This window comes from Anticarsia gemmatalis, chromosome 8 (genome assembly GCF_050436995.1).
Source record: "Anticarsia gemmatalis isolate Benzon Research Colony breed Stoneville strain chromosome 8, ilAntGemm2 primary, whole genome shotgun sequence".
In the NCBI taxonomy this organism is placed as follows: Eukaryota; Metazoa; Arthropoda; class Insecta; order Lepidoptera; family Erebidae; genus Anticarsia; species Anticarsia gemmatalis.
In genome coordinates, this window is record NC_134752.1 from 7,229,704 (window position 1) to 7,242,432 (window position 12,729).

General features: G+C 34.9%; 1 protein-coding gene across 1 annotated transcript; it reads left to right on the forward strand.

The window, feature by feature from the left end:
- The first annotated feature begins 1,189 nt into the window (after window positions 1-1,189).
- On the forward strand, window positions 1,190-12,403 carry LOC142974574 (alpha-(1,3)-fucosyltransferase 7-like). Its single transcript, XM_076116990.1, has 5 exons — window positions 1,190-1,904; window positions 8,361-8,512; window positions 10,135-10,380; window positions 11,403-11,654; window positions 11,857-12,403. Exons 1-5 carry the CDS (start codon window positions 1,713-1,715, stop codon window positions 12,326-12,328), a joined length of 1,314 nt encoding a protein of 437 aa, XP_075973105.1. The 5' UTR covers window positions 1,190-1,712; the 3' UTR covers window positions 12,329-12,403.
- The last annotated feature ends 326 nt before the right edge of the window (window positions 12,404-12,729 follow it).

The window sequence follows — 12,729 nt, forward strand, 5'->3', positions numbered from 1 at the left end:
CTAACTCAGTTCCAGTCACTTATTCAACTACGCAGAAAACAACAAAACAATGTAAGTGTTTGAAAATAGGATTTAATCGGAATTAAAAGTCCTTAATCCTCACGAAGCTAGCGTGTAAATCCTGCCAGACTAAAATAAAAAGAAATAAGTAAGTAACTTATCCTAACAATACTATGGATGGTAATTATAATGACCAAAGCAGTTGAACAGATTTATTTATAGAACAGTATCATGATGGTATGTGAAAATGGAATAAAATATCTTATCCGAAAAAGGACTTATACAAATTAAAAAGAGAGAATATGTTGGGTAGAGCATAATTTTATCTACCTATGATATCTACATAAACACCTATATCCGATTTATATTATATTATACAAAATTATGGTAGCAGTTACTATTGCTGTAATGACTTAGTAATAATAGTTTTTAAAATATTTATACCTATCTTTTCCCCGAAAGATTGTTATCTGAAATATGCTTTGTCATTATCCATAAAAGGGTTTTAAAAATTCGCAATCGACATGTACGATAAAATTAACAATAAAGATTAGCCTGAATCAACTAATCAATCATTTTTATTTAAAAAATCCCACTAATTAGGTAATAGTTATGTGAAACGCATTTTTTATACTAGCTAAACCGTGTGGTTTTATTTGCGTATTATTAAAAAAAAAACTAGGAAGAAAAATACCTAGTCTAAAACTTTTACTGTCTTCAAGCTTAATTTGATTATATTATTGTTAGATTGGTATTAAGAAAGAAGATACGTAAAACAACTCTTAAATTAATGTGTCCAGCGGCTTACGAAAGTCTATTTTATGTTTTCCGGAAGCTACTTGCGACCTATAGATTTACTTAGTCACTATTAGGCGACAAGCATTTAATTACTTTCTGTAAATCTAAGTACTCAAAACGTTTTTTACAGTGATGGAATTGTTAAGGTTCTGGGATGCCTGATTGCCCATTCCAACATAAATAAAAATAGAAAGCCGAATATTTTTAACCTCATTTCACTATCATAGTTGTTTTTTTGTAAACTATAGGGTGTCCTCGAATTTTAATGATGTTTTTTAATGATTTCAGTGCTATTGTCCATACGATATCAACTGCAAGTTTACATTTTGGTAACAATGAGCGATATTATCAGTGTACGATATTTTGTATCAACTGTACCGAGCGTCGCGTCAGTATTGTTCATATCCATATTACCTTTGACTACACGAGTGTACTCAAAGCCAATATGTTTAACGCACTTGTGAGGATAAAACGTATTTACGTGCTAAATACTACCTTTGTGTAATCCGATACGCTTATTTGTTTTAACGGTCGTCATTAAAACTAAAACGATTCAATCAAATTAAATCGAAGAAAATTCTCACGAATTATGAAAATAGTGTTCTGTGCTAATCGAATATTAGTGTGTTGTGAACTGTTGACGTTCAAAAGGAGGTAGGAGTTATACGGGTTTATTAATTGTGTTAATTAACATAGATAAGTTTAATTTTTAAATGTGAGTTAGAAAACAATTAATGGAATACTTAATTACTTATTCGTAGTTGATTGCCGATATTGTTTTATTCAGTGAATTCAAGTGTATTTCTCTACTGAATGTTCCTAGTAGAGCTAAGGAGAAATGATAATGTGATAATATGAAGACAATTGTGATAAGAGATACTACCAAAGAGTGAAGAAAAGAAGTCAAATTCATCATGCATAATATAGTTGCGGTGATGAACATGCGTTATACAAAAGTGTTGCTCTGTCTTTTGTTTATTTTCGTTATTTTCACATTATTTAGCTATCACAACACAGACTATCACGACGATGTTCTTATAGCATTGAAATTTAATGACGTAAGGCTTCATGAAGCAATTGTCAACAAGTTCTACAGTGCACGTAAGGTGAGACATTTTTAATCATCGCGGTTTTTAAAAAAATATGAGAATGCTTCAGTTATGTTGAAAATCGTGTGTCAAAGCAAACAGGAAATGCAGTTCATTATCAATTTGCAAAGCACACATTGCCTATGATTATGTTATGTTAGATTTGCCCTATTATATTAATATGATACATACAATTATTTTATTGAAAAATGATGGATATCCATTGAATGCTCGTAGAGTTTTGGTAATCATTTTTGATTCTATCTGAAGTACAGAAGAAGAAAGAGAAAGAAGTATTTGAAAGAAATTTGTATTATTTGTATACCTACCACAATTTTTTTAGCTATGGGGAAACTTGTAAATAATATTGAAACAGTTCACATAAGTCGATAATTTTATTGCTCATGTTGTAACCAGATCGATTTCAATGAAAAATATAACTCCAACATAATGTTTTAATTAAAGGAAACTACTCTACAAGCGATATGAGAATTAAACGATTTGTTGAATCATTGACTTCTAATGTTGAATAGGAAAGTTGATATAGAATTGCGTTGTTAATACGACTTTACGTAAAATATTTTAATATTAAGTAAAATAATATAATATTAAGTAGTATATTTTTATAGTTCGACACTTATGTAGAGAACCTTAATTTAAGTTGCGCGTGCGGCGTAGGCATACAAAATTTATAATTCCGAGCATCTTTCATCCGTACATTTTTGTAGTAAAAAAAATTGCCACTTAGGTATAATGAAAAATAGATGTTGGCCGATTCTCACACCTACTCAATAGGTATGCTCACAAAATTTCATGAGAATCGGTCGTTTCGAAGGAGGTAACTAACATTGTGACATGGAAATTTTACGTATAAGATTATAAGTACTTAAATCCAGTACACACTAAAGATAAATCGAGAATTTCAAGGTTCTCTTCTGAGTATTCGGACTCTACTTATATTTTTGGTCAGTCATTGTTGATACGCAATCTATAATTAAACATTTCAATTAACGTCCTAATTGTTCTTAGATATATTTAGATATTTTATCACCTTCAATAAACTGACTTTATCTTTTATTTATCGTTTTATTAAAGACTTATTTCATAATTTTCGTGTGAAAAGTAAGTTAAGCGCAAGTGACGTCTTAGGGCTCTTTCAATTTAGACGTTTCGTGTCGTACGGCTGCCGCACGTTAACCGTGCCGCTGGTTATAGCCCGCCGCCGTACCGCTGCGGTACGTTAGCCGTCCGACACCAAACGCCTAAATTGAAAGCGTATCTGACTGCCGTGCGTTTGTATGTTAGTGTTGTTTTAAATTCATGTGTCAGCAGTGTAGCCATGGACTCTGACGAAGAAACATTACTGTTAGTGCTCCTGTTAAAAAATATCAAACAGAAACAAAAACGCCGCGCCCGTAAAAGAACACTACCGATGTTTTCATTAACATGTAATTTTGGTGATTTCCATATTCTTTATCCTAGGTTAAAACAAGACCCAAGCAAATTTTTTAATTACTTAAGAATGTCAAGAGAATGTTTCTACGAATTACTCAATAATTCAATTTCATTTATAAATTCTTCCACGTCTATATCATCCATTTTAAGCAAATAATAAACATGAAAATTCAATGAAATTAGCTGTCACGTTTAGTCACCGCACTATTCAACAGCGAAATGAACACGTGGAGCTTGCGACGTTGCCGTCCTGTCGTCGTGCGTTCTCGGTACCGACACCGTACTGTTGCCGCACCATGCGATTTGTATGAAAACAAATGACCGTCCGTGCACCGTACGACAAACGCACCGTTTCGGCACTGCTGCGGTCCGACACGATACGGCTAAATTGAAAGAGCCCTAACGAACGATATAAATAGATATCTGTACCTCGATTCTCTACCACTATCGACTACCGACAACCGGCTAGCTATCGACATTTGACATTTAGAATGTACTGCCAAAAGGTTTCCTACGACACCCGCCAGAGGCGCTGATCAGATTTTCATACAAAATTTCTCGATGACAGGTCGGTTGTCGAGAGAATCGAGGCACTGAAATATGCCTACGTAGGTTTGCCACTGCTGAGCAAAAGCCTAGCGTAGGTAATGCGAATGAAGTGGTTTCTGAGCTTTTTTTCCTCTTTACATTTTATCATCGACTGAGTTTTTGCGTAAAACAGTGGCAATAATCATGTAGGAAAAAATACGGAGACGCAATCAGGATTCTTGGTCTGGGCTTAAATTTAAAAATATTTGCTTTGCCTGCTATTAAGTATTATTTTAAAAGCAGGAAGTTTGGACATTATAACAAGCGCAAAACTTTTTAAATTCGGAATATTCTATGCAATAAATTAGTCGATAAACGATGATATAAGTAGTTACTTACAATTACTATCGATAAACAGGCATTGAACACATTGAATAGAATAAAGTAACTATAATTTATATGATGAATTCTCAATAGTTCTTGGTAAAAGATGATCTCACAGCAGCTAAGGTAAGCTGGCTTCAATAACAGTCACGATTAAAACATAGATGGATATCCTTAAGAACTCAAGTTAATAATATATAATATTTACGTTAATATGATGTACTCATGTTCTTTAAAGTCATTCTTCATTCTACCAATGTTCACATAATGAAATTTAAACTTAATCCAATACTATCCCACTACTACTGGGAAAAGTAAGGTTCCTAACACGCTTGCCAAGTGCGGGTCATGAACTTTGCATTCCTTTAAAAACTGTGCTAAATATTCCTAAGATATGCAAAGGTGCCTTTAGGGTTAGAAAAAGTGATTATTATTTCAAAAAATTTATCGACCACTTGCGTGGGAGACGCATGCTTAGTCCAGTTTAGTTATCACTGCTCTTTTACACATATAATAATAGATAACAATAATATTATACATGCGAAAGTTTGAGATCGCACAGATGTTTAATCAATATACTTTAAAATACAAACTATCTGTCAACATATTGAAATAGGCGGCCCTTGCACACTGGACAAACTGAAAAGTCGTTTTGTTCGAGTATAATTCGCAAACGGTCAATTTGAAGGCATCCGTAAAATCAACCAATCAAACTTTTTAATTGCTGATCGATACTGACTTACAAATTAAATTACAAATATGTGCACTCGCATATCTGCATACATATTTTTTACTGTTGCTCGATTCTCTACTACTATCGACTACCGACAATCGGCCTGTCATCACGAAATTTTTTATGAAAATCTAATCAGCGCCTCTGACGAGCTTCGTAGGAACTATTTTGGCAGTACATTCTAGATGTCAAACTTTCGATACTCGACAGTATCGGCTGTATAGAATCGCGCTACTGATCATTGACGCGTTCATGCATGGTTGCGCTCACCGGTCGGTAAACTATCAGTGGGCTAAGCAACCTTAGCGTGAACATTCAATAGATTGGTGACCGCACTAAAAAAATTAAGCTGAGCAGTCCGTCGAGGGGCATGTAAAATATCGATCGCAGTTGTTGTTATTTAAGTCAACAGTCGCTGGGTCACGTCAACAGCCTTCGGGCGGCTTGAATGAATTTGACAGAAGCTTGAACACTAACCATACGACGTATCTATGAACTGATTATATATTATTTAACCGACAAAAAACTAAACGGCTATGTAGGAAGTCACAGATATGCCGGGATGCTATCGGTCAGTACTGTGGGAACACATACGCCGATAATATAATTATAGACGCAAATATACAGGGTGAAATTTAATGACACAGTTTAACTTTTCAATATTTTAAGATAGAATTTTTTTTACGGGTAATATTTCGGGTAGGAATGTAAAGATGTGGTGAAAGTAATACAAGTCTGAATATAAATGCTCCACGTATCACCCTGTACGGCCTGTTTGTACTAATTAGACAGCCAGAGCAAGGGTGGTATGGCACTTGAAAGCCGTACAGACCAAGTGCAGTTCATACAACACAGGCTAGACATTCAGCTTTGACGAACGCTCTTCATATTGGGTCAGCTGTTACAGGCTTCCAAATAGCTGTGAGTTACGTTTTAAGTTTGAAATACACGTTGGCCTCATGGACCTGTGCGTGGCCAGTCTATTTGCCTAGTCTGCCTCGGTCAACGTGTAATTCCGACTTTACATACTCACAGTCCCACAATTTTATTTTGTAAAGAGATGCGAGCTAATTGTTTTTCTTTCGTATCTGCGACGCGGACGTTAGGAAGTAAACAAACTTTGTTTACATCAAGTTACAGGCACCGTGAAATCGGCTTGCAAACAGTTTACAGCTCAATTACATTTTCAACTACGTTCTTGTCTACATATGTGAATGTTACAGTACTCAACTCAACTCGTCAAAGAGATTAGATTTATCTGGTAGTTCCTGTATAATATCTAATCTGTACTTTCAAGGTTTCTCTTCTCGATTTTAACCATAGATACTCAAAAATTTCCGCAATCCAAAAAAAAATCTCTATAATAAATCCTACATACTTATATTATTTTATGCGAAAGTTTGTGATGACAGATTTATGTTAGTTCGTAACTCTTTCACGAAAAACTACTGCACAGGTTTTGATGAAGTTAGATGCTCAGATAGTTTATAACCTTACTACTACAAAATATAGTTTTTACTGCTGGAAACCTTTTCAGGCGGAGGAAGTTGCGATTGGAAACTAGAGGCAAATAATTGTCTTCATTTTATTGTTGAAATTCTCGCCACTTGATTCTCATCTTCACATAAAACAACTCTCCGATGTCAACGGAAAACATTCAGCAAATATCAAAACATACACACATTTTTTCTGCTCCATTCGTAATTACAAAAGTTACAGGGTTTACTTGATACTTAATTTATAACGTTACATTAAGTGCACATTGTATAAACGATAGCAATGTTTATGTGTAGTACAGTGTTATGATAAATAATAATGTAGATAAAAGCTACATTTTAAATTACATATTTATAATATTAACAATAAATTATATAACAGAAAAATTCAGTCTCATCGTAGTGTCAATGTATTTTGCGATCGGTTCCGATCGATTATCGGTAAATACCCGCTAATTGGTTTTACTAATCTTAGGCTGAGATATCGAAATTCTTGTTATGAGTTTCTTTTACTGATTAGATTATTGAGAAATAACAACCAGTAGTTTTGTTCCCACCTGTGATTTTGAAGTCGAAAGGGTTTGTTTAGTACAATACGAGATACCATAGATTGGCAAAGATGTACCTTTATTTATTGGGTAGGTTAATACGATAGGTTGTATATGTAAAATTTACTTCCTAAATATCACTGTTAAGAGTGACCGACTAGAGCGTGTGTTTGTGTATTGTACATATAGAGAAAAATTCCGCATAGTCCAGCCAATAAAACTGGCCGCTGTAGACAAATATAATATTTACTACTACAGTTACTGCACCTTTGAAAATGCATAATAAATAACGTTACATTAGGTTAGGTTTCGAAAATTTTAAATATCTACTTAGTACTTATCACTTTTCTCGCCGGCTGTACCGTTTACAGTCAACTAAGACAACTGTTATCGCCTTTTAGCTTAGTTGCGGTTTTATTTTTAAAACTTGTTGTTATTGTAATTATCTAAGTACGAAGGCCGAGATGCTAGAGATCTGTTTAAAAAAACATAATGTAGTATTTTTTTAATTATTCGTATTAACATGGTCTATTGTGTTTCAGTTATTTGAATAATTATTTAAAATATTATAACAAGCGAGAAGGTCATTGTTGTGTAAAGCAACCTTTGTCATTGTCAGATCACGGATAAGAAAATTGTTCAGTACTGCGATTTTCTACCACTATCGGCTATCGACAACCGGCTAGCTATCGATAAACTTTGTGTATAAACTGAACACCACTCCTAGCGGATTCCGTAGAAACTACTTTTTAAGTAGTTACAATGACATCTGAAATGTAAAACTCTCGTTATTTGATAGTTACCACTGTAGAGAATCGCGGTATAGTACTAAAGTATTTGAGCCAAGGTCACGTTGTTCGCTCTATGGGATACAAAAACCTTGAGATAAATATTCCTTAACACTTAAGCATACGCTATTGGACAATAATTATACCACGACATGTATCATTGACATGTCGAGCGAAGCTGGACGATTTACATATCAGACCATATCGCTTGACTTAGGACCTTCGTATACAAAATAACGCAGTTCTTCGGTACCCAAATGTCGAGCGACGATCAATCGGCAACGTCGCAATACTTCTCCCGCTGTTCCCGGCAACACGTGTCGCAGGACATTTTGTCACCGACTGTATACTTTTACGGATGTAATAAAGCGTTACCCTCTTATTCATAAACACACTATAAACCTATTTTAGTTAAAAAGCTACTATAATATGTTTTCTCTTTTTCATTTCGCTTAGGAATGAGAGAAACCAAACACTTTATAAGCCTTTCATAACTTCAACTGAATAAGAGAGTTAATGTATATTTATTTTAATACTTTCAGGGCTTGAAGACATCAAACTTAGGCACGTGGCTGTTCAAAGATGAAGACCTGTCTGGTCTTCTTAGTCAAGAGAATAGAACATACGTCATACTCGTATGGAAGTACTGGAACTGGCTGAAGAAAAGACACGTTAATCATTACGGGTCTTCAGAGTAAGAGAAAAATACATATTACTATACTAGCATATTCGTGCACTTATGCTGTTAGTAGTTAAAGAAGTAACTAATAAACAAAAAAAAAATCTTTTTTTATATTGTTCTTGCATAGAGCTTGACCACCTTGACCAGTTATTTTTAATGCATTGATTACCCTGCCATTACGACATCGACTATCGACAAGTTTTGTATGAAAATTTGACAGCGTTCTAGCAAGTGCCATAGGTTCTATTTAAGAGATACATTTTAAATAAAAATTATCATTACTCGATAGCTTTTCTTACGAACATCCTTGAGTAAATTTCCAAAAAAAAGGATTTATTGATTTATCAGCTATTTTTCTATAACGTTAGAATAAACGTTACTAACGTTATAGTAAGAGCAGTGATAGCCGAGTGGTATAAGTTGACACCTCCCACGCAAGTGGTTGCAGGTTCGAACCCGAGGCAACACACCAATGACTTTTCGAAGTTATATGTGTATTAGAAATAATTATCACTTGCTCCAACGGTGAAGGAAAACATCGTGAGGAAACCTTGCATGCCCAAAATTTGTTTAATACATTTATTGAGGGCATGCAAAGTCCCCAACCCGCACTTGGCCAGCGTGGTGGACTCAAGGCCTAACCCCTCCCTCATTACGGGAGGAGACCCTTGCCCAGCAGTGGGACATTAATGGGTTAAATTTATTAACGTTATAGAAAACGTTACGTTACGTTACGTGAATGACTTGGTATGCCAATCCACGGTGTGTGTGAGGCTAGTATAACTGCTCTATTATTTGTATTTGTAATCAGTCAGTACTCTATATCCTATGCAGTAACTATCTGCAATAATAATGAGCAATGCTGACAGTGTATTGATAAGGGCTCTCGTTTCCAGCTTGTAATGCTTGTTTCTATAAATTAAATACTAATATTATTACGAGAATAATGGCCTACCCTGTACGTGTAACGGATAGCATAAGACATTTTTACAGTATTTTCTGATAACTTGGTTATAACTTTATCCAACTGTTATTCATAAGCTGTAAATCTGAACCGGAGTCATGTATTTTAGAATTTGCTGTTAGAATTAATCGCAGTATTTTAAATTACACACGCCTAATATAAATCTTAAGAACACATTTCATCTCTTTGTGTGATTTCTAAATAGTTCCTGCGTAACGAATGTTTGGATATATTGATTCAAGTGTTTTAAACAATACTGTTGTTCCGAGTCAATATTTTCCTTCTGTTTTGTCCTATCATAGATTTAGTTACACAAGAATAATCGCTTCGCATTCTAGTTTTATAAGAACATTTTAGATATTGTGGTAATATCTACAACTAACCTCTGACCGTAATTTAACCGCAATATATATTTAAAGTAATCTCGCCAGCATCTTAACAAGAGAAGTGCTAACTAGTACGTACTTCAAGTTAGAGATTTGTTTATTTTTTAAATTCAAATGTACTTGTTTCGTATTTTGGAAAAATTGTGTATCGTTTCCTTCAGTATTTTTTATGCTTAACCTAGTTCCATGGCCCAATGCAAGGCCCTTCCTCTAGATTTCCAGCCCCATCGATGTTGTTTAGACGTTTGATATTATTATACATTGTTCGCTATTATTATTTCCAGAGCCGATCCCTTGGAAGGTTGCAGTGTGTCAAACTGTATCTTCACTGGAGAAGACGAGAAGATTGAGACAGCTGACGCCGTGGTTGTTCATTTGCAGCACGGCGATATACCTCAAGTAGAGAATAGGAATCCAGCACAAAAGTGGATATTTTTGAATGATGAAGCGCCGAAGAATGCATTTTCATTAAGTAGAGGACGACGATTGGGAGATCTTGCTAATGTGTTCAATTGGTCTATGACTTACAGGTAATTTTTACTTTAATTGGATATTTCTTTCCTGTGGTGGTTGAGGCGCCCATAGCGAGTTGCGCTCATGGATCGGTAAACGATCTGTGGGTTAAGCAATCCTTGTCGCGATCATCCGATAGATGGGTGACCGCATAGTGGTATTTGAACTGGGCGTCTCCGTGCTTCGGAGGGCACGTAAAATGTTGGTCCCGGTTGTTGTCAATTAAGATAACAGTCGTTAACCCACGTCACAGGCCTTCGGGCGGCTTGAACACACTAGGTTGACCACTAACCATACGATAAGAAGAAGATTGGTGGTTCGGTCCTTGCTATACTGTCTCTCTCTTTAGCTCTATTTTCAACTTCGTCTTTCGAAACTACCCTTTAACCTTGCCATAACACGTATTTTCGTGTGATCTTATTGCACTAACAATTCCTCCTCCAGTATCTTGTTAGTGCCGTAATTGGGTAGTGGAGTATTAACTGGTAATTATTGTTATTGTAAATTTACTAGAAACATACTTTTAGTTGATTCTGACAGCTGTTCCTGTAGTTTCAACTAAATTAATTAGTAGGTACCTATTTGATTGGTATCAACACGTAACATGTTAATCTATGTTGTTTTTTCTCGTTAATCAAGCAATGTCAACGATTAATATGACTTCTTTTTCCTCAATCGTTATAACGGTATATCAAAATGCAGGGACTAAGATTTCCGGTTATATAATACATAACTTTAATCATAGGAATATTTTTACGTTCATCTATGGGTATATATAAAAATGAATTGCTGTTCATTAGTCTCACTAAAACTCGAGAACGGCTGGTTCGATATGGCTAATTTTGGTCTTGAATTATTTGTGTAAGTCCAGAGAAGATGTAAAAGGTAAATAAAAATGAAAATGCTCGGAATTAAATCAAAACAAGAGAGCGTGAGCGGAGCTGCGCGGGTCAGCTAGTATAAAATAAATATCTGTAAATAACATTTTTATCGTTAATTCCAGGGTTTTTTGATAACCGCCTTCCTGTTTTTTTTCTAGAACTGACGCCGATATACCAGTACCATATGGGCGAACGGTCCCACTGCATAAACCTATACAAGGAAATTTATACCACGTAGATTTGACTGAAATTATTCCAAACTGGAAGAAGAAGAAACGTGATGTCCTCGCCGCTATACTTATTTCAAACTGTTCAGTTAAATATAGAATTAATTTTATAAAAGAACTTCAGAAACATATGGCCGTTGATGTTTATGGATCATGTTCAAATAATGCTACTATCAAGAACAGGTAAGATTATAAATTTCCTTGATTTATGTACCATTGTATGTCACTGTATGTACGTGTTTAGTTCACGAGTCATCTATTGTTATATTTTTTATTCTACGCAATATATAATAATTACAATTAATTTAGTTTATTTTTATTCCATTAGGTTTGTGAGTGTTTTGTTCCTGCACAAGCGTATAACTTAATTATTTCTTGTTTTCAGATGTCCAGGACATTTCAGAGCTGATTGCGATCCAATGTCCGAATATTTGTTCTATTTGGTATTAGAAAACTCTAGTTGCCGTGAATACCTTACAGAGAAAATTTGGTATCACGCGTATAGTAAAGGAGCCATACCCATTATTATGGGCCCTTCAATGGCCGATTGTGAGTTGTTATTACCACCACACTCCTATATTTATGTTCCTATGACAACTACCGATGCACAAGTAAAAGAGCTAGCTAAACAAATAATAGAAATAACTCAAAATGGGTTTCTAATGCGAAACTTTCATAATTGGAGGAATCATTTTGAAGCAAGCAATGAGCACGGGTACTTTGGCACTAGGTCGAAGCATTTGTGCCGTATATGTGAAGCGATGAATTATAACGGCATGGAACGGAAGATTTACCAGGAGAGTGATCTTGCGAGGTTTCTTGATTCGAATGTATTATGCAATGTACCTGATCCATGAAATATTAATTACTGATATTGATAAAACTATCAATCAAGATAGTCTTATTGTTGTAAATAAATTATTTCCTAACTACACCGTTTCGTTGTACCGTCCATTTTTAATTTTAATTGTGTAAGTAAACAAAGAAAAGTTTAAGTCGGTAAAAGGCAAACGGATATTTCTTTGGCCCAACATTTAGCTGAGTCCGCAAATCATTTCGGAGAGTTTTGAAAGTTCCCTCCGGGGATCTTCCATGAGAAATATAAATCCACTGTTCATTGAGTAATAAATTTCATCGCATTGTTATTCAGGGAGAGACTGGTCCCTTTGAATTATGATACAAGTTTGTTTTTATTACTTGTATTGTTGAAGGTGTAAAAAACTCGGGCAGCGTAACTCGGGGTCGAGTTCTAAGAAAA

Bases quoted from the DNA above. Each gene is read 5' to 3' on its own strand.
- LOC142974574 (XM_076116990.1), top strand. From the start codon at position 1,713: ATGCATAATATAGTTGCGGTGATGAACATGCGTTATACAAAAGTGTTG. The intron at 8,513-10,134 runs GTAAGAGAAAAA...TATTATTTCCAG, and splicing joins AATCATTACGGGTCTTCAGA to AGCCGATCCCTTGGAAGGTT. The intron at 10,381-11,402 runs GTAATTTTTACT...TTTTTTTTCTAG, and splicing joins AATTGGTCTATGACTTACAG to AACTGACGCCGATATACCAG.